The 25,082-nt window shown below is 38.5% G+C and overlaps 1 protein-coding gene across 1 annotated transcript in view; it reads left to right on the top strand.

Moving 5' to 3' along the window:
- Positions 1 to 24,501, top strand: part of Neto1-dt (NETO1 divergent transcript) — a 30,550-nt gene extending 6,049 nt beyond the window's left edge. Inside the window, exons 4-5 of the mRNA XM_076554692.1 lie at positions 3,016 to 3,121; positions 22,529 to 24,501. Of these exons, the coding sequence (XP_076410807.1) occupies positions 3,016 to 3,031 (16 nt within the window). The 3' untranslated portion in view covers positions 3,032 to 3,121; positions 22,529 to 24,501. The remainder of the gene's footprint in view (positions 1 to 3,015; positions 3,122 to 22,528) is intronic.
- The last annotated feature ends 581 nt before the right edge of the window (positions 24,502 to 25,082 follow it).

Below are 25,082 nucleotides of genomic sequence, written 5' to 3'. Positions count from 1 at the left end.
TGCGCAACCACTGCCTGGACATTTTGGAAGTATGTTAAGCTGAAGATAAGTCTACATATTTTGTCAAAATGTAATTAATGACTCAAAACATTACTTAAAACTGATAAATCAGATATATGAATATTATTTCAAGGCTTGAGCTATATTTTATTAATAATTGAAAGAAATAAATCTATGATATCACAAATTTATTGACCATGGCCCCACAGAACACATTGTTTGTTATGTGACTAAGGAAAATACTGAAAGTTCAAAATTATTTGTATAAAATAACCTTGTGTTATAAAGTGGAATGGGCCTCACATAGTCAAGAAATGTATTTTGATTGGGAAAAATGTTTGGACTCATGAAATAAATTATGTATTTATTGATTTTTCTTAAATAATAAAATAATTCACCTTTTAGTGATTCTTCGTCTTAATTAGGGTTTCTATTATTGCGATATAACACCATGACCAACAAGCAAGTTGGGGAAGAAAGGGTTCATCTGGCTTACACTTCAGCATTCCTATTCATCACCGAAGGAAGTCAGGACAGGAACTCAAACAGGGCAGGGTCCTGAAGGCAGGAGCTGATGCAGAGGCCATGGAGGGATGATGCTTCCTGGCTTGCTTCACATGGCTTGTTCAGCCCACCTTCTTAATATAGAACCCAGGACCACTAGCCCAGAAATAACACCACCCACCATGGGCTGGGCCTTCCCCCACTAATTACTATTGAGAAAATGCCTTACAGCTGGATCTCAAGGAGGCATGTCCTCAGCTGAGGCTCCTTCCTCTCTGATGACTCTAGCTTGTGTCAAGGTGATAAACGAAAGTAGCCAGTACACTAGGTTATACAGTAGTTCCATCTTTTGAGAAATCTCCACACTGATATTTAAGAATAAGTGTCCCAAGATATATTCATTAATGTTTTCAATATAAAAAGTAGAAAGAAGAGGTAGAAAACTTCTTAATCCCTAGTTTTAAGATAACCAAATTACAAAATGATGCAATTGCTTAAGTAGCAGATCCATGTAACATTAATACCTACTACTTATGGTTATTATAATCTTCAAAAACCATGAACACTATGATGGTGTTTCAACTATCTATATCTTAATTTAAAATAGAAACATAGTTTTCTAATTGGTTTACAGTTATTTTATCAATATATTTCTCTGGAACATAAAAGGTGATTTGTATTTATCATCATGGTACCTAGAATCCTGAATCCTGTTAGAATAGTAAAGTGATGTCTCTCCAATGGAATGAGAAGAAAGAGCAGGCGACAGGAACTGACAGCAGTCACATTACAAGGAGGATACTGAAAGTCATTTTACAAAGCCCTGGGAGGAAGTATGGCTTTTTCAGACAGGGAGGGGTAAGAGAACACAGATTTTATATGCATACCATACAGATTTGAATATTTTACTCTGTAAAGATATTTTATATTTTATGGTTTTGCAGTATGTAGGGCAGGTTATGTGATTTTGTGTGTGTGTGACAGGGATTGATTATTCACATCTAATTGTCAGAAATGAGCTCCAGTCTGAAGTAAAACCTAAGAGAACTAAGTTAAGCAATGTTAATTTATAACTGGAAAGCATAGCAACCTTCTGATCCAGAGGTTACATAAGCTTCTGCTTTTGAGTCATGCCTTTTATTAGTCTAATTCTGGATAACTTCTGCTTCCTTCCTCAGTCCTCCTGTAGGGGATGGAGGGAGGAGAGGTAACAATGCTGTAAGAACAATGAAAGTACAATCATGAGGCTTTGAGTTCAGAATCCATGCAGAAAAGCCAAGTGTGGCCTCGTGTCCTTGTAAACCCAAGACTGTGGGTGGCAGACATGTCTGTTGATCTCTAGGTTTGGGTGGCCACCAACCTAGTTCCATTCGTTGTGAGAGACCATATCTCAAAGAAAAAGGCAGTGAATGATAGATCAAGAAACCTCATTTCCTTGTCTGGTCTGTATAGACACATGTGCACTCACCATACACACACACACACATAGAAAATTCCATTGGACTCTTTCCTAAGGACCAACAACTTACTTAATTTGAAGGAATGTTTGACAAGGGATCCTCAATTACACTCAGCCATATAGGAAATGTCTGCACTATTTACCACTTCATTTGTACAAATAGCTTTACGTATCTAATGACCATTTTATTTTTTAATTTAATTTGTCATGCTGGAATTCCAAGCCAAGGTATCATGCATACTAGGAAAGTGACTGAATCTACAGACCTGCACCTTTATCAACACTTTTTTTAAAAACAGGGTCTGTTATGTAGTTCAAGATGTCTTTGAACTCATAATCCTCCTGCTTCAACCTCTGGAGTGCTGAAATCATAATACTGCACTGTACAGTCAACCTCTATCAATGCTTTCATGATACACATTTCTGACATTTAGGACACTAGACACAGCTACAGGATTTAGAGTGTATTCACCTGGATTCTGCATGCATTTCAATTACAAGCCCAATCTGTCCCATCTGAATTTTTTTTTTTTTTTAAGATGAGGAAAATGAAGTAAGAACAAGTGTAACGATTTCTGTGTCCCTTTGTTTTAGCTTAGCTGATGTAATCCCAGATCTTCTAATTGGCTGACGACAAAATTCAGGTTTTGGATGCTCTCTCTTGATTCCAAAGAAAGGCAAACAAGTTCTGTACTTTTTCACTTGCTTGCTACTTGCTGGAGTATCACCTCAGACACGCTGGATTAATCAGTATCAATGAGGGTTAACAGAAAAGCAATAGGAGTCACTGAAGAGAGCAGTTCAGGGAACAGGTATTTCTTGCTAAAATGGTGATCTTGTGTTATTGCACATTCTTCCTGGAAACACACAATAAGATGCATCATAAAGAGGGAGCAGGTAACATATATTTATGAACTATAAACTCACCACTCCCATCATAGCAACTTGAACCATTGGAAATATCAGCCCTTTAATATGAGTTTTACATTGTTTAAATGTGAAGTAGGAAATTATGAAGAATGGAATCAATAATATTTTTTCTTAAATTTCAGGTCTGCTGAAATTTAATCATTAATAGTAATTATTGAAGCTTTCTTAGCCTATGTAATCTCATCTGTAAATCATCAACAATGAATCACAGAACTATATGATTACACAGTAAGTACTAAATATAGTGACTAACCTATATAAATAAATATTGCTATTTTCATTGACACAATGGTCAGGTTTTTTGTTTGTTTGTTTGTTTGCTTGGCATATGAAAGCAAATGCAAGTAGACCTAGGTAGTTGGAAGATTTCTATACCTGTAGCTACATACCTGAACTTATTATTCTATCACTGTCCATATCAGTACTTACATTTATCTATGTATCTGTATTATCCATATCATCCAGGCATGGTCATTATGTCCAACATTTAGTAAGAGAGAACCTCAACTAAGAAAATTGTTTCTATAAGGTTGTCCTGTAGGCAAGCTTGTGGGGGCATTTTCTTGATTAATGATGAGGGAGGGCCCAGCCCTCTGTGGGTGATGTCACTCCTCGGCTGATGGTCCTGAGTTGTATAAGAAAAAAGCCAACAAGCAATGGGAACAAGCCAGTGAGCAGCATCCCTCCATTGTCTCTGATTCAGTTCCTGCCTCCAGATTCCTGTCTTTTACGTTCCTGCTCTGACTTGTCTGGATGATATAATGAACTGTGACAAGAAATTGAAGCCTTTCTCTTCCTCCCTCTCCCCTTCTCTCTTCTCTCTTCCTTCCTACCTTCCTTCCTTCTCCTTCCTTTTCCGCCCTTGCCCCTCTTCTTCTCCTTCCTCCCCTTCTCCCTCCTTCTCTTTCTTTCTTCCTGTCTTTCTTTTTCTTTCTTTCCTGTATTTACACTGCTCTAGTTTGGCAAACACTCACCTTTTCCTTTAATATAACTTGTCTCTGTCCATCAAGGTACTTCATATCATATTTAAGAATATTTTATTAGAGTTATGTGGGTGTGCCTGTTCACCAACCACGTGTAGGTTCATAAGTTTGTGAGCACTGTGACTCTAGAGGCAAATCCTGGGTGTCATTTCTAAGATGCTGTCCATTTTCCTGGTTTCAGGATCTTTCATTGCCTGATACATGCCAAGTAGGCAGGATGGCTGGCCAGTAAGGTCCATGGATATTCTTGTCTCCATTTTCCCAGCACTGGCATCATAAGCACTTATCCCTGTTCCTGGTGCACTCTGTCTTTCACTGTTTCTTTGTCTCTGTCTCTGTCTCTGTCTGTCTCTGTCTCTGTCTCTCTCTCTCTCTGTCTCTCTGTCTCTCTCTCTCTGTCTCTCTCTCTCTCTCTCTCTCTCTCTCTCTCTCTCTCTCTCTCTCTCTCTCTCGTGAGTGTGTGTGTGTGTGTGTGTGTGTGTGTGTGTCCAAGGTTGATGCTGGGCATCTCTTCCCTCTTTTTTATCCTTATTTACTCTAGTTACTTTTCAGGTTTTTAAAACTTATTTTTTGCCGGGCGGTGGTGGCACGTGCCTTTAATCCCAGCACTTGGGAGGCAGAGGCAGGCAGATCTCTGTGAGTTCGAGGCCAGCCTGGGCTACAAATCGAGTTCCAGGAAAAGGCGCAAAGCTACACAGAGAAACCCTATCTCGGAAAACAAACAAAAAACAACAACAACAAAAAAACAAACAAACAAACAAAAAAAACACACACAAAAAAAAAACCTTTTTTAAATTAAAATATAATTACACCATTTCCCCTCCTCCCTTTTCTCCCACCAACTCCTTTCATGTAACTCCTCCCTTGCTTTCTTTAAAATTTATAGTCTATTTTTCTTTTCTTTTTTATACACACACACAGAGGCACACACAGACATTACTAAGTAAATAAATATGACTTGCTCAGGTACCATGTAATTTAGAGCTAGTCCTCAGGGAGCTAGCTTTCATGTCAGATGCTGCTCAGACCATGCAGGTCCTGTGTCCCAAGTAGATGATGTCTACAGATAGAGAGACTTCCCTTAAACCTCTGGGAAGCAACCAGAGACATCAGCAATAGCCTTGAGAGTCTTTTGACCAACAAATAAAAGCAGAGATTCTCATGGACAGTGTTGGGGTTTCTGTTAGATAGTCTCCAGGCCTTGCCAATCTGGATGAGAAAATTTTGTTTAAACTCTACCTGTATACTTGGACTTATATTATTATATCAGTTTTATGTAGGTAAATGCAGATAATATGATTCCTCTTGATGTTCTCAGATATCCTCACTGTTTATTTTACCCTCTTCCCCATTTTTCTTTAATTATTATTTCCCTTCTACTACCTGATTAACTCTCCATTTCCTCATTCAAATTACATGCATCTATCTCCCTCTCTCCTGCCTGCCCCTTTGGTAATCTCTGATTTTCCAGTTTTCTGGAGTTACGACAGGTTGTATATTCACATCTAAAGATTTGGTGATAGGAACTCCTGATGAAAGAACATTTGGTGCTTATCTTTCTAGGTCTGGTCTACTTCGCTCAGTATAATCTTTTCTCTTTCCATTCCTTTACCTACAAATCTCACAATTTTACTTTTCTTTACAGATTAATAATATTTCATAGTGTACATGTACCACATTTTCATTATTCACTAATCAATCAAAGGACTTTAAATTTGTGTCCATTTCCTAGATATTGTGAACAGAGTAACAATGATCATGATTAAGAAATTATCTGTGGAGTGGGATATTGGGTCCTTTGAACATATTACCAGGAGTAGTATATCTGGGTTTTGGGGGATTTAGTTTTAGCTTTCGGGACATACTTTACCACTGATGACCAGAATAATTGGATCATTTTGGAGCCCCACCAAGAGTAATAAATGTTCCCTGTTCCTCATCCTGCCCAGTAGCTCAGTTTTTCTTGTCATTTGAGTTTTGATCTTGACTGGGATAAGAGGAAATCACAAAATTATTTTGATTTGTATTTCCCTGCTTGCTTGGGATGATGGACATGTTTTGAAATTTTTCTTAGCCATTTCAGTTTCTTTATTTGAGAACTCTGTGCACAGTGACAGATACAGATCTATTTGTAGTCTTCTACATGTTGATATCCAGTTATGCCAGCACTAGTTGTTGAAGATGCTTTCTTTTTTTTCCATTGTACAGTTTCGGCTTCTTTGTTGAAAATATGTTCGTAAGTGTGAGAATTAATGTCAGTTCGGTTCCATTGGTCCCCATGTCGGTTTTTATGCCAGTACCAAGCTGTTTTTATTACTGTAGCTCTATAGCAGAGTTTGAAGTCAGGAATTGTGATGCCTCCAAAAGTTGTTTTATTGTACAGGATTATTTTGGCTATCCTGGGTTTTTTTGTTTTTCCATATGAAGTTGAGTATTATTCTTTCCAAGTCTGTGAAGAACTGTGCTGGGATTTTGATGGGGATTGCATTGAATCTGTATATTGCTTTTGGTAAGATTGCTATTTTTACTGTTAATCCTACCTATCCATGAGTATGGGAGAGCTTTCCATTTTCTGACATCTTCAATTTCTTTTTCAGGAACCTAAAGTTCTTGTCATATAGGTCCTTCACTTGCTTAGTTAGAGTTATCCCAAGGTATTTTATATCATTTGTGGCTAGTGTAAAGGGTGATGTATCTCTGATTTCTCTCTCAGCCGTTTTTCATTTGTATATAGGAAGGCTACTGATTTTTTTGAGTTAACTTGTATCCTGTTACATTACTGAAGGTATTTATAAGCTGTATGAGTTTCTTGGTAGAATTTTTGGAGTCAGGTCCAAAGCCATTTTTTTTTTTTTTTTAAATTTTGGAATGGGTTGTTTTTGTTCTGTTTGTTTGCTCTTTTGAATCAGGCTTATTTGGGTTTGGGGGGGGGTGTTTTTGTTTTTTTGTTTTTTTTTTTTGAGGGGTATTTTTTTTTGTTACTTTTTTAGTATTTATGTAGTCTAGATATTATTCTTTGTGGTGGTTTAAAAGAAAATGGCCTTCAGAGAGAGTGACACTATTAGGAGGTGTGGCCTTATTAGAGTAAATGTGGTCTTGTTGGAGGAAATGTGTCACTGTGGAGGTGGACTTTGAGGTCTCGTATATATTCAAGCCACACCCAGTATTTCAATTCACTTTCTGTTGCCTTTGGGTCAAGATGTAAGGACTCTCAGCTCCAGCACCATGTCTGCCTGCATGCTGCTTTTCTTCCCACCATGATGATAATGGATTAAACCTCTGAGCTGTAAGTGAGCCAACCCAATTAAATGTTTTCCATTTTAAGAGTTGCCCGGGTCATGATGTCTCTTTACTACAATAGAAACCCTAACCATGGTTTCATTTGAAGGAGTATGGACCTTAGAATTGTAGAATAGAAAAGCAGTTAAACATTTTAAGTGCTACATTATGGGGCATCCTAGTAGGAGCATGGAAGGCAGTGGTGCTGAGTGTGATTTGAACTGGGGATGAGGGGGCTGGCTCAAGAGATTTCAGAGAATAATTTTAATATGTAGCTTAGAGATTGTTCTTGTGATATTTTGGTGAAGAATGTGGCTGCTTTTTGCCCTTGTCTGAAGATGCTGCTTGAGACTAAAGGGAAGAGATTTGGATTAATTCTGTTGGCAGAGGAAATCTCAAAACAACTTAGCATAGACTCTGTCCTGTAGTTATTAGTGGTAATTATAATGAAGTTCTATAATGAAAAGAAGCAAGAAAATATAAAATTTGAAGAGAAAAGGAGCACCAGGAAGTGGAATGCAGCTAAATCCTACGTTCAAGGAGATAAACAGATTAAGAAATAGAATAACTAATTTGAGTCATGACCCCAGGGCAAGATCCATCCAGCTGACTTTTTAACTTGTGGAAAGGAATGAAAGAAAATCTTAGAGCTGGGTGTGGTGGTGCATGCCCTTAGTCCCAGAAATTCAGAGCCAGAGATTGGTAGGTCTCTGAGTTTGAGGCCAGAGCCTGGTCTAGAGATCTAGTTTCAGAACAACCAAGCTTAGACTGTGAAGGAAACCATTGAAAACAGAAAGTTGGTAAAGATATGATTGAACAAGGGAGCCATGTCCCAGCCATAGAAAGTAGCAGACCATGGCAGCTTTGCCACCTGTTCCTGGCTTTAGAGTCAAGGATAGAAGAATGGGTTATGAAATCTAACTCTGTAACAAGAAAAGCTGCTGAGGCCAGGCATGTGTCGGTGGTGTCCCTGAACAGAGGTCTAGAGAGGCCATTGCATGAAGATAAGAAGTTGAAGCCTGGATTACCTTGATGATCCCAAGATGTTGGAGATTACAGAGCCCTGGAATACCTACCAAGGTAAGCACCAAAAGGGAGTGGAAACAGCCCATGAAAGAGAAGTATGCTGTAGTCAACAAAGCTGAAAGGAGTTGGAGATCTGAAGAGTGTTTTGATATCAAACATGGAGATGCAGAATTTGGAGTTTTGGTTTGTTTAGTTTATTGATTTCTTGGTTTAGTTTTATTGATTTGGCTGAATCTAGAACTCTATCCATTTCTTTTAGAGTTTCCAACTTAATGGAATACATTTTGAAAGTGTTACCTTGCACTATTCTGAAATTCCTTGGTGTCTGTTGTAATGTTTCTCTGTTCAGTTCAGATTCTATTAATTTGAGTCCTGTCTTTCTTACTTTTGGTTTGTTGGGACAAGTGATGATTGATCTTCTTTATCTTCTGTAAGAACTAGCTCTTAGATTCACTATTTTTCCCCCAATTTCTTTGTTTCTATTTTATTAGCTTTGGCTCTGTTTTTATTATTATTATTATTAATTCTTGGGTATGGATTTAGTTTGTTCTTATTTTTCCAAATTTTTGAATTGAATCATTAAATCATTTATTTGTGCTCTTTCTGATTTTTTTAAATGTAGTCAGTTAGAACTATAAATTTCCCTTGTAGAATTGCCTTCAATGTGTCACAGAGATTGTGTTGTGTGTGTTGTGTTTGCATTTCCATTTAATTCCAGGATTTTTTTTTACTTCTTTCTTGATTTCTTCTTTGACCCATTCATTATTCAGTAATTAGTCTGTGTACTTACTAGAGATTTCCTTGCTGTTGACTTTAAGTTTTATTGGATTACGGTCATCTAGGACATACAGAGTTATTTCAGTTTTTTTAGAATTTGTTAAGATTTGGTTTGTGTCCTGGGATGTAGTCTATTTCAGAATAATGTCCTTATGCTATTGATTAAATTGTATATACTTTTTTTGTTTGGGTAGATAACTGCTAAGCTCATTTGATATATGAAGCAATTAAATTCTGTTTTTTCCCCTTGTTTATTTTATGTTCAGATGATCTATTGATGAAAGTGCTTGCTTCTCAGTCCTCTTCTGTTGGGGCACTTTTGACGGTCCTTTCACTCTAAGGCTGTGTCCATCTTTAGAGCTAAGATGTGTTTCTTGTAGGGAACAGACTGATAGATTTGTTTCTTCATCCATTTGGCAAGACTATGTCATTTGGTTGTAGAACTGAGGTCATTACTGTTTAGAGTTATGAACTGAAGGTTGTGGGTCGATTACTATCACTCTGTTGTTGATTTGGGGTTGATATCTCTGTTCTTAGTAGCACTGTGCCCTTGCTTGCTCCTTTTCATTGTAGATCTGAATAGAAGTGATCACTAATAATCATGTGACATGGTCCATTCTCAGCTGCCTTGTAAAATTTCCTCTGCCAATGATATTAGTTCAGAACTCTTCAATTTAGCCTCTGACAGACTTTTTGGACAAGGGCAAGATAGCAGCCACCTTCTTTGACAAAATAGCACAAGAATGATCTCTAGACCAGTTAGTAATATTCTTTCCTCTGAAACCTCTTGAGCTGAGCCTCCGTAGACCACATTGTTCTCAGCACTACTAATGTCCAGACCCCTGCTAGGATGTCTCATTAGCATTGCTTAAAGGATTCAACTGCTTTTCTAGTCTAAAGCGCCAAGTCTTTCATATTCCTTCAAACATCATTATGGCCATGCTTGTCACAGCAGTACTCCACTCCTAGTCCCAATGTCTGACTTAGAGTTCCTATTGCTGTTAGGAGACACCGTAGCTGGAGTTTCCTGTGTCTACCCAGCTCCTGCAGCCTCTCAGACCCAAGCAAACACACAGAGACTTACATTACTTACAGACTGCATGGCCATGGCAGGCTTCTTGCTATCTAGTTCTTGTATCCTAAATTAACTCATTTCCATTAATCTGTAAGTTACCACGTGGCTTGTGACTTACCAGTAATTTACATCTTACTGCTCATGGTGGTGGCAGCTGGCAGCATCTCCTGACTCAGTCTTCCACTTGCCAGAATTCTCTTCTCTGTTTATCCCACCTATACTATGCTTCCTGCCTGGCTACTGGCCAATCAGTTTTTATTTATCAATCAATCAGAGCAACACATTCACAGCATACAGAAAAACATCCCCTGCATGACACCATGACTAAAGCAATTGTAAAAGAAAGTATTTAACTGGGGGCTTGCTTGCAGTTTCAGAGGGTGAGTCCATGATGGTCATTATAGGGGTTTTTGGTGGCAAGAGGGCAGGCAAGGCACTGAAAGAGAACCTGAGAGATAACATGATCTGCAAGTTGCAGGCAGAGACAGAGAGACAGACAGGGCACACTGAGTCTGGCATAGTCTTTGGAACCCCAAAGCCCACCCTCAGTGACACACCTCCTTCAACAACAAGTCCACACTTCCTCCAGCTAGGCCACAATTCCTAACACTTCTCAAACAGGTATGCTTGCTGGGGGCCAAGCATTCAAACATAAAAGCCTATGGTTTTTTTTCGGGGGTGGGGGGGGCAATTCCAATTCAAACCAGCACAGGAAGATAAGTTGGCCTTACCTGGCAGAGAGTTTGGATGTAACACATCAGGAGACTGAAGATTGATGGTAGATGGGGGCAAGTCCTAGACAAAGCCATGTCAGAGTTGTGGTTGGCACAAGCTCAGATGGTTCTACTATGCCAAAGCACTGAGTATTGGACTCATGGTAGATGTGAGGAACTGGGAAGGTATATGGAGTGGAACATCAGGAAGGACCCTTTCAGTCCTCCCCAAATCCTGGAGGAGTTTCTTACTGAGTCTGCAGATTACTGTGTAGCCTAGATAGGCTGGCAATGAGCTTCAGGAATCCATCTGTCACTCTCTCACTCTCCACATGTATTAAGGCTAAAGTTACAGACCTAAGTCACCATACTTGGGTTTTTAAGTGGGTTCTGGGGATCCAACTGGGACAGAAGTACTTCCCAGGATAGCACTTTACCCACTAAGGCATCTGTACAGACTTACTTTATTAGTTTTTAAAATTAGTGTACAAAGCAATCATAGCATTTTCAGAATTAATGCTTCTTCTTGATCCTCTTTATCCCCCAAACCCTCTTCTCTCTTTGTCTGATCCTGGGGGTCCCTTTCTTCCACTTTTATAGTTTCTCCCCTTCATGCTACCATATTCTATTAACTCCCTAAGATCTGTGTGGTGATATTATGTTCCCCAATATATTGTGCATCATTCTAATAAACTTATCTGGGGTCAGAGAACAGAACAGCCACTAGATATAGAGGCCAGAAAATGGTGGCACTCACAACTTTAATCCTAGAATTCTGAAGGCAGAGATCTGTCTGGATCTCTGTGAGTTCAAGGCCACACTGGGAACAGCCGGACATGGTGACTCAAGCCTTTAATCCCAGGAAATGATGGCAGGAAGCAGAAAGGTATATAAGGTGTGAGGACCAGGAACTAGAGCTGGTTAAGCTTTTGGCTTTTGGGCAGCAGTTCAGCTGAGACCCATTTGGATGAGGATACAGAAGCTTCCAGTTTGAAGAAAAAAGATCATCTTCAGAATTGGCGAGGTGAGGTGGCTGTGGCTTGTTCTGCTTCTCTGATCTCCCAGCATTCACCCCAATACCTGGCTCCAGGTTTGTTTTTATTAATAAGACCTTTTAAGATTCATGTTACAGATCTGTCTCTCCTCCCTCCCTCTCTCTCTCTCTCTCTCTCTCTCTCTCTCTCTCTCTCTCTCTCTCTCTCTCTCTCTCTTTCCCTCTCTCTCCCCTTCAATCAAAGTCCAAGGTCTCCCTTCTGATTTCAAGACCTATACTGGGATTAAAATTTAAGATCTCCTTTTTAGAGTAAATATGGTATTTTTCTTCCTCAATATAGCTTACTTGAGTTAACATAATCATTTCCACTTTTATCCATTTCTCTTTAATATATATAGGTCTTGGCAGGAATTTTCTAGAAAGGATTGTACTAGTATAAGAAATAACTCCAATAATTAGTAAATGGAAATGCATGAAAAACCTTTTGTGTGGCAGAGGAACCAATCACCAGGGTGACAAGACAGATTCCAGAACCAGAACGGGAGAACATTCTTGGTAACTATATATTATGGATTTTGTACCTAGACTATATAAAGAACTGAAATAATTAAATACCTTTGTCCTCCCCTCCAACAACAACCTCCTAATGTGTAAATGAACTGATCAACTGAATAAGCAGTTCTCAAATGAAAAGACACAAATGCCAAAAAATATTGGAAAATTTTTCCATAGTCTTAGCTGTCAGGGAAATGGAAGTCAAACTACTTTCAGGCTCTATCTCAGTCCAGTAAGAATAATATTTATCCAAAACACAATTAACAAATGCTAGTAAGGATATGGGAAAAGGGTAAGAAGAGAGTGTAACCTGGTGTAGCTACTACAGAAATCATTGGAAGTTGGCCCAGAAAACTAAAGAAGAGGCAACTTTGGCATTGCCTTTTCAGCTCCCAAAGTGTCACCTCAAGGTCCCTGGGGCCTCCCATTCTAGCTCAGTCCCCAGACCAATGCCTCCTGCTCTGCAAAGCTGTTTTCCATAGCAGTGTTCTACTGTGCAGCGTGTGCCGTCAGCTCCAGGAAAGTCTTGGTATGCCCATGTGCCTAATGTCTTGGATCTCTGTGTTCTCTGTCCTCTATAACCCCTAACCCTCCCCTACAATGATTCTCACCCTTCAGTGTGCTACAGATGGCATGGCTTCTCCACACACAATAGCTGAAGATTCTTTACAGATTTTGTAGTTGTTTCTAATGCAGAAGTAACAGGAAATAGAAGCTCTGAGGCCAGAGGAAACATACACTGAGAGCAGGGTTCGCGTCAGTTATGTTATATTCGACTGATAACGTGGTGCACAGACTCACTTAGTTTCAAGAGGATTAAAAGGAAAATACTCTACCTGCACATGGTCACATCATACAGCAGCAATTACGATTTGTGGTATTATGGTGGCCTTATAATGGAATCCACTTCCACTGACTCACTGGCACCCTGGACTAGAAGCATGAGGTGAGTGGGATGCTAAGTGTTATGTGACAGATAGCAGGATGCTGTGACAGTATAAAACCATAGAGACAGTCTGTGTCTATTCAGTCCAGGGACAGCAGAACAGGGCTGTAGATCTATAGGCAGAATACACAGAAGTCAATCAGCGGACAGCTGAGTGTACAGAGCTCAATGCATAATGCACAAGAATCCATCACCCTCTGGTGCACTATGTACAGTCCCTTGACTGAGGGACGTTTACAAAAGAGGAAAGACGCCCTTCAGCAGAACAGTAATTTGGACAGGGATACGACACCCGAAGTACAAGGAATGACTAAATGAAGAAAACAGTGTGTCTCTTCCAAGGCACATTCCAAACCATCATCCCCTAAACTCAAGTGCAGAAGATGCTTATACTTGGAATTAAACATTCTGGAGTTTATTTTTCTACCTCATTAAATTGAGCTTAGTCATGTGACGTACTTTGACCAATGAGACTTTGGCAAGAGTGATATAGAGAGAAACTCAGCAAGCACTTGCAATTTTGGGCTATATTTCTACTGGTGAGAAGTTTTCCATTGCTAGTGGAGAAATGTATTGTAGCTTATTAAATATGATAACTACTAGGGACAGAGAATGGCCATGACAGCAGAAAATGCCCTAGACAGAGTAGTAAGCCTCCTAGCCAATTGCTGTCAGTGTTTTCAGTGAGATAACCTTAGACATCTAGAGATAGATGAGCTATTGAAGGAACTCCTTCAGGTACAGCTGACTAAAGAATTATCCAGATGAGCCCAGCTCAGTTGCTTACTTACAAAATCAAGAAAATTGGCTATTACAGTAAGACATTAATTTTTAGAATTTTTTATTTTTATTTTACAGCAATAGTTTAATGATACAAGTGGAAAGAAACGTATAAGCAGCAAGTGTAACAATGATGGCTATTGAAATGAATGTTTAAAAACTCAATAGGTAGATTGGAATGAGTGAATCTGAACTATTTTTCTGTAATATCATCAGGGAAGAGCACATTGATAGGTATAGAGGTAAATACTAAAGGTTGTGCATGGGTCTCAGATTGAAAGATGGGTAAAATAATAACAAACAGGAAATTTATATTTTAAGTAAGTGATATTATTTAAAAAGACATAAGAACGGAAACCAAAAGACATACAGAGGATAAATATTGTAAGGTAAAATACATATCAGAAACTACACTAATAACATTAAGTAAAATAAGGAGAAAAATAATTTTAAAAGACTATGACAACAAGAAAAGGAAATAAATTACAATTTCAGGAAGGATAGTAGTCAAATTTTGGATCTGTTTTTGACAAGCAATACTAGGTACAAAGAATCTGTAGAGATAAGACATTAGAATTCTGAAGAATAAACCTCAGGAACCAAAACTGTGTATCTATATAAGCTTTCACTTAAAATCAAAAAAGGAAAGCATCTTTGTAGATGTAGTTTTATTAAATAAGAAACACAGAACCAAATGCAGAGTTAAAAGCCCAAGAGGTCAGAGCAGTAGCTGAGAACTGAGACTAAAACTGCCTTCTTACACCTCGCTGCCACTGCCGTTCTTCCCCTGAGAAAAAAGAGACCTACTTCCTGTGTGTCTGTCTTTTTATTGACTTTCTGTTCTGCCTTCTCATTGCTTGTAAACCCAACCACATGACCTCCTCATCACTGCCTGTCTATACAGACCTCAAAGTCTTCTATGGTTGGTATTGAGATTAAAGGAGTGTGTCTCCATGCTGGCTGTATCCTTGAACACACAGAGATCTGTCTGTCATGTGATGGGGATTAAGGGCGTGTGCTACCACTGCCAGACTTCTGCTATGGCTTGCTATTAGCTCTGACCCCCAAGCAACTTTATTTATTAACATACAAATAAAATCACATTTCAGCACAAATAAAATATAACCATATTTCCCCCTTTCTATTTTAATAAAAAGAAAAAAGGAAAAAGTTATAACTAATATAAGAAAAACTATATACAAAAAATACAATAACTATATACAATATATACAAGCAATAAATATCTAAACAATGTCTAGTCCATTTGCATTTGACAAATTCAGAGAAAATAATTCCATTATCTATCCCAGTTTGATAAGTCCAAAATGTACCTGATTCACTTTCTATCCTAACTTACATTACAAAAAATCGCATTTCAGCACATATAAAATATCACCATACATCTTAGTTAAGATTTCTACTTCTGTGATAAAATAGAACCTTAAGCAACTTGGGGAAGAAAGGATTTCTTTCACCTTACAGCTCTCAGGTCACAATCCTCCACCAAGGGAAGTCAGGGCAGGGAACCTGGAGGCAGGAACTGAAGGAGAGCCCATGAAGAATTGCTGCTTACTAGCTTGTTCTCCATGGCATGCTCAGCTGGCTTTCATACACACCACTTGCCCAGAGGTGGGCACCATTCACAATTGGCTAGACTATCTCACACCAGTCTCAAAAAAACAAAAGAACAACAACAACAACAAACAAACAAAACAAAACAAACAAAAAAAACTACAACAAAAATAAATTAAAATGTACTGTACACTTACTTGCCTATGGGCCAATCTGGTGGGGGAATTTTCTTAGTTGAGATTCCTCTTCCCAAATCACTCCAGCTTGTGTCAAGTTGACATAAAACTAGCCAGCCATAACAGAAAAGAAGTTACTCTACTCTTCTTTTAGTATACCCAATCAAGAAAATACTCACATGATGCATTGCAGCAAGATAAATGACTTCGGGATAGTTTTCTAACACATAACCAAAGGCTAGTAAAGATCCAAGGAGAATGTATATTTCCATGGTTACACAAACATATCATTCATATATATATATATATATATATATACATTTGTTTATGTATATAAAGATATATATATATACATTTGTTTATGTATATAAAGATATATATATATATGAAAGATACATTAAAACTTATATATGTGCATTGTATAGGTTAAGATTGAAAGAATAGAGAATCACCCAAAGTTCTTTGGTAATGTTGGGGCATATATCTTTAGCCTATAAGTCTAGAGTCTCTGGCATACTTTTCAATGAAATGAAATTTGGACTGTTCTGCTTAGTAGCAAAGCTCATCAGTCACTTTCTTCTGTGTCCTGCATGCAGAATGTCTGACAGTTTCTTCTGCAAAGCAGGAACTTGAAGGACCATCCTGCCTTGTTTTGACAAAGTTCAGTGATCACTTTCCTATGGTGATATTATATTTGTACTGAAATGTGATTTTATTTGTATGTTAATAAATAAAGTTGCCTGGGGGTCAGAGCTAACAGCAAGCCATAGCAGAAGCTGGACAGTGGTAGCACACACCTTTAATCCCAGCTCTTGGGAATTAAAGGTGTGTGCTACCACTACCAATTAGAGCTAGGAGAATCTCTGTGTGTTCAAGGATACAGCCAGCATGGAGACACATGCCTTTAATCTCAATATTAACCATAGAAGACCTGGAGGTCTGTATAAACAGGCAGTGATGAGGTGGTCATATGGCTGGGTTTACAACCAATGAGAAGGCAGAACAGAAAGTCTATATAAAAACAAACACACAGGAAGTAGGTCTCTTGCTGAAGAGGATAGCTGCAGCAGTGAAGGGTAAGGCTCTTAGCTCTGACCTCTTGGGCTTTCATCTCTGCATTGGCTCTGTGTTTCTTATTTAATAAGACGGTTACTTCTACACTTTCCTATGAGTCCTGCATGTTCAGTCTATACACCATACTGTCAGGCAATCAAGGCAAGAGTAGTTTCTTGCCCAAATGACTAACTTTTGCCACAAATAAAGCAAACTTCATATGGAGTTTATTTAGTGCCCTTCATTTTCTCTGAAGTAGAGTCGTGCTGCCAGGAGCAGACATGTCTCAATGTCCAGGAAAATCTAAGTTCTTAAAACATTTTAAATGCCATGTTCTGTAGGTCTTTGAATTGAAATTTATCTTTGTTTACCAAAAACTTAACTAACATGACTATAAGTTTGATTATCATAGATAACTATTAATCTATATTTCTTAATGATATATTACAATTTTAAATGAGTTGCATAAACATAATACCTTAAACAAGAGTAGAAATATACATCATTATAAGAAAATTAACCTTAAATTTGTATTAATAAAACAAAATCCATATGAATGTAAAGTATTTTGAGATTAATGGTCTTTTTGGATTAAAGTAGATTTAATTTCCTTTTTTTTCATCATTTCTATATTACATAGTTTAGCATTACAATGTATGTTCCCATAACCAGTGTAGACCAGAACTACCTGTCCATTCTTTTTTATCACCTTGGGGACATATGATGCCCTCCCACAAGAGAAGACATCTATCCCACTGTTTGAAGAAGAGTAGACATTGTAACCCAATGTTGGTGAGGTACTAAGGCTGCAGGTACATTGCTCAGAGTGGTATGTGTACACTGAATATATCTATAAGTACAAAGTAGTGGAAATGAGGCTCTTGCTCACACCTCATCTTACCAACATAAATGAAGGGATGATTAAATGATGAACAAATGAAATAGAGGAAAATTAAGGATTTTAAAGTTATTATTATTATTATTATTATTATTATTATTATTATTATTTAGTGTATGTGTAATATCTCACTCCACGGCATGTGTATGAAATGAGAAGAAAACATCCAGGAGTCAGTCCTCTCCTTCCATCATCTGAGGCAATCTCATGTCATTTCTGCTGTTCTGAGTGCTCCAACTGGGCTGGCACACCAGTGTCCAGGTGACTCTCCTGTCCATGTGTCTTGTCTCACCACACTAGTGAGTGCATCTCACCACAGATGCACATGACAGTATCAGCTTTTTCACATGTGTTCCTTGGGTCAAACTCAGATCATCAGCCTTGCATAGAAGGTGTGTTTACCCATACAATCATCTCACATGCCCACTGAGGATTTTTTTATGGAAAGTTTTATCATTAGTCATGTGACGTTTTAGTTTTCTTAAATAAAGTGTTATAAATAAAATTTATTTATGAAAGAAGAAAAGCTATAAAAGTGAGTTCACTGAAGGCAGTAGAACCTTAGCATGAAAATCAGATGTCCTGAACTCAAGTATCAAATTTTGCCACATTTTCCTCTGGGGCCTCACTATCCCAGTGTGAAGTGGCATTATCAACTACCAGTAACTATAAACCTTTCCTCTGAGAATTGTCTCAAGCTGCTGGGCCCTTTTAAACTAGGCTCACCACAGGGAGGGATGCAAGCAACTTCCCTCAGTGACTGCAGAGAGCTGGCCTCCCTTAGCATTCATGCAGTGCAATTAGGCCATACATGCTGTAGCCTGGCCTGCAGCTTCTCAGCAGGCCTTATTTCACACAGCAATGACTTGCTTGGTAAAACTTACATGACTATCTTTCTCTCCTGGAGTCAGTGTCTAATATACTCCCAATATCTTCGGGGAGAACACCCCAAGGACTGAGATTATTGGCACTGATGTTATACTATTAGGTTTCTGTTTTTCTGAAGAAAGGTAAACAAAATATTCCATACCTATAGTGTCCCTGGGCAGCTGACCACAGAGACCAAATCCTGGACACTGATTGCTCACTGCCTATAGGTTACAAACCTGCTCTCTGTGGGGATTCTCAAACCACAGAGGACTCAAACTGGCCATAACTTCACAAATGCTAAGGATGTTGCCAGCAGAACATTTAGATAGAAAATAGAATTAAATGTCCTAGTTTGAGCCATATCTCATATTTCTGTATCAAAGTCAGACTCTGAAGCGGAAAAAGTCAGTCACTGAAACCAATGATAAGTCAAAGCCTCAAAAGTGTCTGTCGTGGTCTCAGAACTATATGATTCGTTGTCTTAAGGCAAGGGCCATCACAGGTGAAGTGACTTGGCCTTCTGTGGTATTTGACCCCACTTCCCTTAACTGCTTCTAAATGAAAGTCCAGGTTACAATCAGATATGACCGTGATGGAGTAAGTCTTTTCTCTGTCTCAGATAAACACATTATTACTAGAGCCTGCAAGTGGTACTTGAGTGTGCAATGTACCCTCAATACTAGGGTCTTGTAGGCTATTTTCTTCAAGCTCTAAGAAGATATTACAGTAGACTGTCAGCAGTTTGTCTGCAGCAATGACTTGGGGGGTCCTTGCCAAATCATTCAATTCTGAGTCACAGGAATACCCCTGATACTCCCTTCTGGGTGTTTCTACTCATCTCTACAGTCCTGCCATAGCAGCTTAGGAGTGGGGGACTGCTTCCCCGATTCTGCTAATGGGTCTACGAGTCTCTAGACCTTATCAGGACTTCTGCAGTTAAGATATACTGGGATTAGACCATTAAGTCATTAATCTAGAATCAGTAAAGGGAGTTAAGGAATACATTTTAAATTACAAACTATCCCCTTTATTTCATAAATACACTCCCCATCATTTGAGTACATATTATCATGAACTATGATTCGATGACACACTACTTTAGCAATATATTTCCAACCACATCTCCATTGTTTCACAAAAGTTTCATTTCTAAAACTGAATGAGGCATTTCTAGTGAAATTTACACACCTACCAGCAAGACTTTTCACATACATCAGATGAAATCTGAATTTTTTTCTGACTTATTATTAAAGTTAAAGGTGCTGAACATAAAGCTGGCTCCTAAGAATTTAGGAAAAGGATCCATACCAAGGATATTGCTTGAACAAATCTGTGGTCAAGGCAATTGCTTTACTGAGTATACATCTATTTTTCATTTGAATTGTTTTTTAGTATATCTCTAATTATTTTGTCCATCAAAAAGCAATGTCTTTTTTTTCAAGACAAGGTTTCTTTGTGTACCCTTAGGTGTCCTGAAACTTGTTGTGTAGACCAGGCTGGCCTCAAACTCAGAGATCCACCTGCCTCTGCTGAGATTAAAGGTATGCACCACTTTTTTTTTTTTTGTTTTTTTTTTGGTTTTTTAAGACAGAGTTTCTCCATGTAGTTTTGGTGCCTGTCCTGGATCTCACTCTATAGACCAGGCTGGCCTCGAACTCACAGAGATCTGCCTGGCTCTGCCTCCCAAGTGCTGAGATTAAAGACGTGCGCCACCACTGCCCGGCTTCCCCACCCTTTTTATGTATCTATTTTCAGGAGTTTTTTTGGGGGCAGGGAAACTTTATATGTGTTATTCAGATTCATGTCCTCCCTTACCGTCTCCTAGGTCTACTTCCCTTTTCTCTGCTGTTAACTTGTGTCTTTTCCTTTTAAATCTACCAAGTCCAATTTGTTGCCTGTATATTTTTTAATACGTGGTCATTCACTGGAGTGTGGTTCACTTACCAGAAGTTACACTCTTAGAGAAAACAGACTCTCCCTCTAAAAGCAGCTAACAGTTGCCAGTGAACTTTGGCTACGGGTCCAGCTTCTCTCTCCGTACTGGAACACAGTCCGTCTTGGGCTTGCACTCACCCTGTGTATGGTGTCACAACTGCTGTGAATTCAGCTGCCCTGCTGTTTCAGAAGACACGGTTTCCTTATACTCTTTCACACCTTTTCTGCTCCTTCTGCAACAATCCCCGACCTATGGGAGGAGTACATTATATGTGCTACAATTAGGGCTAGGTAGTCTGAAATGTCTTATTCTCTGCTACCAAGATGCTCTGGGTATCTGTGTTGATGTTCATTTACTACAAACAAGCTTTTCTGATGTGAGTTGAAAGATGAATTAATCAATGCCTATAGTGATAAATCATTAAGAATTAGTTTAATACCATGTAGCAGAACCATAGGAGTAGATTCTCCCCCAGGGTCTATGACATGTATAGTCACAGGTTCTTAGCCTGATAATGGTGCTCAGTGTAGGTTTCATCTTGTGGCGCAACATGTAAATATAGTTAAAAAGTGGTTGGGTGTCCCCATGATGCCCATGCCGCCACCACAGTGGTGGGACATGTCTGGCCAGGCCAGTTACTGTTTTAGTTCACAAGGGATGACACCTGAGTAAGAGACTGATAATTTTTTTTTTCTCCTCTGCTACCCTGGATAACGCTTTGCAGCTTTATCAAAGCTAGCTAGTAAGGAAGAAGTTTCCAAATCTGTATCAATTTGATTTCTCCATATTCTGTGACACAAGTTTATGGTGTGTTCGGCAATAGAGTCTTACTGCCAAGTTCTGGAGGATAGTTAATACCATTGGAGATTGTCTTTCATGTTTGGGGTTCTAAGGAAACTCATATGCCAACAACTCTAAAAGAATTAACCCATTTCTGGCAAAGGGTGCTTATTTGTTATCCTATGGTACAGGCATTATTTCCCCATTACAGTATAACCCCAATTTAACTTTTTTATCTTTATGTTTGTGTGTGTGTGTGTGTGTGTGTGTGTGTGTGTGTGTGTATATGTGTGTATATATATATATATATATATATATGCATATACATGTATGCATGCTTGTGTGTGTATTTATTTTAGGAAGCTTCTAGCAGGATAGTCTCTTTTACACTTTTTTTTTTATAAATTTTAGTTTTTTATTTTCTTCAAGATTCCTTATTGAATAAACAGAGGATAGATTTCCTAGAAAGTAAGGGAAGGTCAGGCCAATTCATAAAGGGCCAGTATTCTGTACTAAAATAACACTATATACACAGCCAATGTGTTTTAACAAGGCCAACTTAACTTGAAATTTTTATCACAGTGAAGATTGCTTTGGAAAAGAACTAATGAAATACTGCCTGAAATTTTGATCCATTAAAAAGAGGAAAAAGTGGAGGTGAGGTGATGTCTGACTTTTTAAGAGTACTTGCTGCTCTAGTGGAAAACCTGAATTTGGTTCCCAGCATCTACATGGTGGCTTACAATCATCAATAACTCCAGTTTCAAGGGATTTCATACCATGTTCATAGGGTTTCTGTGAGCACTGGGTACACATGCAGAGCTCATAAACACTCATACACACCGAATGAAATAAATAAGTCTTAAAATTGGATAAAAGTTTCAACAAAGGAAAAAGGGAAAGGGAGATGATGGTGAAGGAGAAGATAGAGAAATGACAAATACATGAAATACAGATGATTGATGACAGAAAGAAAGACAGGCAGACAGACAGACAGATAAAAGCACTGCTAATGATCACGGGCTGAAATGCAACACTTATTAATTTTTTTTCTAGAATTAACATCTAAGTGTGTGCCTATCCATCTTGTTGAAGAATTTTCCTTTATAAGAAAATATACAATATTGTAAAGAAAGAATACATTGTTCTTGTTACCCTTAGAAATAAGTTTTTTCTAATATATTCTTAGTATATATCTTTGAGTCATATTCCTTCATTTTAGGCACATGGCTTGGAATTCATCACTATACACACATGGATCAAGAGTGCTTAGAAGGAAATTCTACTCTTCTGGAATACTGAATGCAAAATTAAAGTCTGCCCCTGCAAGCAGAACTGGAAGAAATGAAATGGAATATGAAGTATGGCCTTTCAAAGCATTATTAACAGCTAATGTGTGCATTTTGCCTGAAGAATAAAATAATGTCATTGATGTATCTTGAATTCTGATTTATTTTGGTAAGTTACTTTGAAATATATAGGAAAGAGACATTAATAGAGGCACTCAATTCTGTCACCTCTTACCTTTTATTTAATAATGATTTATTCCAAGACCACTATTGTAAGACTACCTAAAATCATAAATTTACCAGCTTCTCTTCAAATTAAGATGTTTAGTATCATTGAGATTAATTTCACTATTTATCACTGTCAGCTAATTTACATGCTGGCACATATATTCTAAGACAGAATTTCTATTTGCTTGATTACTCTCTGGGATATGAATTTATTGGAAAGTTTCTCTGATAATCTCTTTCAAGGAGATTTAAGAGTGTACCAGAGAATGATAGCATGAAATCTGGGTTGGATGTTCATTTTGTTGAAAGCTTTATATGATAACAAAGCAAGTATGCACACAGACACAGACACAGACACACACACAGACACACACACACACACACACACACACACACACACACACACACACACACAGAGAGAGAGAGAGAGAGAGAGAGAGAGAGAGAGAGAGAGAGAGAGAGAGATCTTGTAACTATCAACAGAATAAACACAAAATTTTTGAGATCAAACAAAAATCAATGTGCATTTTCTAACTTGAATCCTGTTGAAATAAAACAAATGGAATGCAATGCATTCTCCATAGAGAACTGGAGAGACAGCTCAGGGTAAGGCTTGCTTTTAGAAATGTTTATGCAAGTGTCGCTTTTGAAGATGATGACACCTTACTTTATTATAAGTTTCTGTGAATTTCAAATTTATATAAAACCCACAAGTGATGGCTGCTGACAATACCACTCCTTTTTGGAGACATGGCTGGGTGTATAGTATGAGCTGGTCTTGAACATATCAGTCTCATGCCCTGGCATCCTGGGTGCTAGGATGACCAGCACCTACCATCAAGAACTACATTATGTTCTCATCCCCTATCCCCTACCCTCCATTGCTGGCCCTTCACCCCCAGTTCACTCATGAAGATCTCATCTTTTTTCCCTTCCCAGGGCAATTCATGGGTCCCTTTTTGGGTCTTCCTTGTTTGTTAGCTTCTCTAGAGCTGTGGGTTGTTGTCTGGTTATCCTTTGCTTTATTTCTAGTATCCACTTATAGGGAATGGGATGGCCAAGCTGGAACAGGGATGGAGTGGGAAAGCAATGAGAGAGATACCATGATGGAGGGAGATATCATGGGGAGAGAGAGAAACCTGATGTTAGGGAAGTTGCCAGGAATACCCAAGGATGACCCCAGCTTGAACTACTAGAAATAGTGGAGAGGGTGTCTGAACTGAACTAGCTTGCCCCAGTGATCAAATCAGTGAATACCCTGTCATCACAGAGCTTTTCTCCAATGACTGATAGAGGCAGATGCAGAGATCCACAGCCAAACACCAGGCAGAGCTCCAGGAGTCCAGTCAGAAAGAGAGAGAGAAGAGGGATTCTATGAGCAAGTGCTTCAGGATCATGATGGGGAAACCTGCAGAGATGGCCAGACCAAAGTAGTGGGAACTCATGAAAACTGGATCAATGGCTGTGGAGCCTGCATGGGACTGGACGAGGCCCTCTGCATGGGGAGACAAATGTGTAGCTTGATCTGCTTGGGGGGCCCCATGGCGGTAGAATCAGAATCTATCTCTGATGCATGTGGAGGCTTTTTGGAGCCCACTGCCTGTGATGGGACACCTCATGCAGCCTAGAGGCACAGGGAAGGGCTTGGATTTGCCTCTACTGGATGTTCCTACCTATGGGAGGCCTTGCCTTCTTGTGTGTGGGGTGGGGAATGGGGTGTGAGTTGGGGATGAAGGCTAGGGTGGTGGGAGGAAAGAAGAGGGAGATCTTTGATTGGTGTGTAAAATGAATGAAAAAAGTTTCTTAATTTAAAAAAAAAGAACTACATTATTTCTTTAAAAAAAAACTGCATATGGGAAAATATTCCTTGCTATAGGAATGCAGTTCCTGACAAAATATTTAGCATAATGAATGCTAGTGACTTCTTTAATGCTATATAAAACTTTGTTTTCAAAAAATTATATGTGTGTATGCGTGTGTGTGTGTGTGTGTGTGTGTATCAACAATTAAAAACTAGAGTTCATGAATTTGAGAGAGAGGAAGAAGAAGTGTGGGAAGAGTTGACAGAAGGAAAGAGGGAAATGACATAATTATATTTTAATCAGAATTTTTTTAAAAAATGAATTACTGTATTGATTTTATTCTAACTTGTAGTAGTGCTTGAATGCACAGCTTTTTAATAAAATGTGCAAGACATTTTATAGCAATTTTGATAGCTTTTATTTCTGCAAGCTATGTCATCCACTATGAACCTCTTCT

This window comes from Peromyscus maniculatus, chromosome 19, assembly GCF_049852395.1.
Source record: "Peromyscus maniculatus bairdii isolate BWxNUB_F1_BW_parent chromosome 19, HU_Pman_BW_mat_3.1, whole genome shotgun sequence".
NCBI classification, from domain to species: domain Eukaryota; kingdom Metazoa; phylum Chordata; class Mammalia; order Rodentia; family Cricetidae; genus Peromyscus; species Peromyscus maniculatus.
The sequence above is the reverse complement of the archived record's forward strand: the minus strand, read 5'-3'. Positions and strand labels throughout refer to the sequence as shown.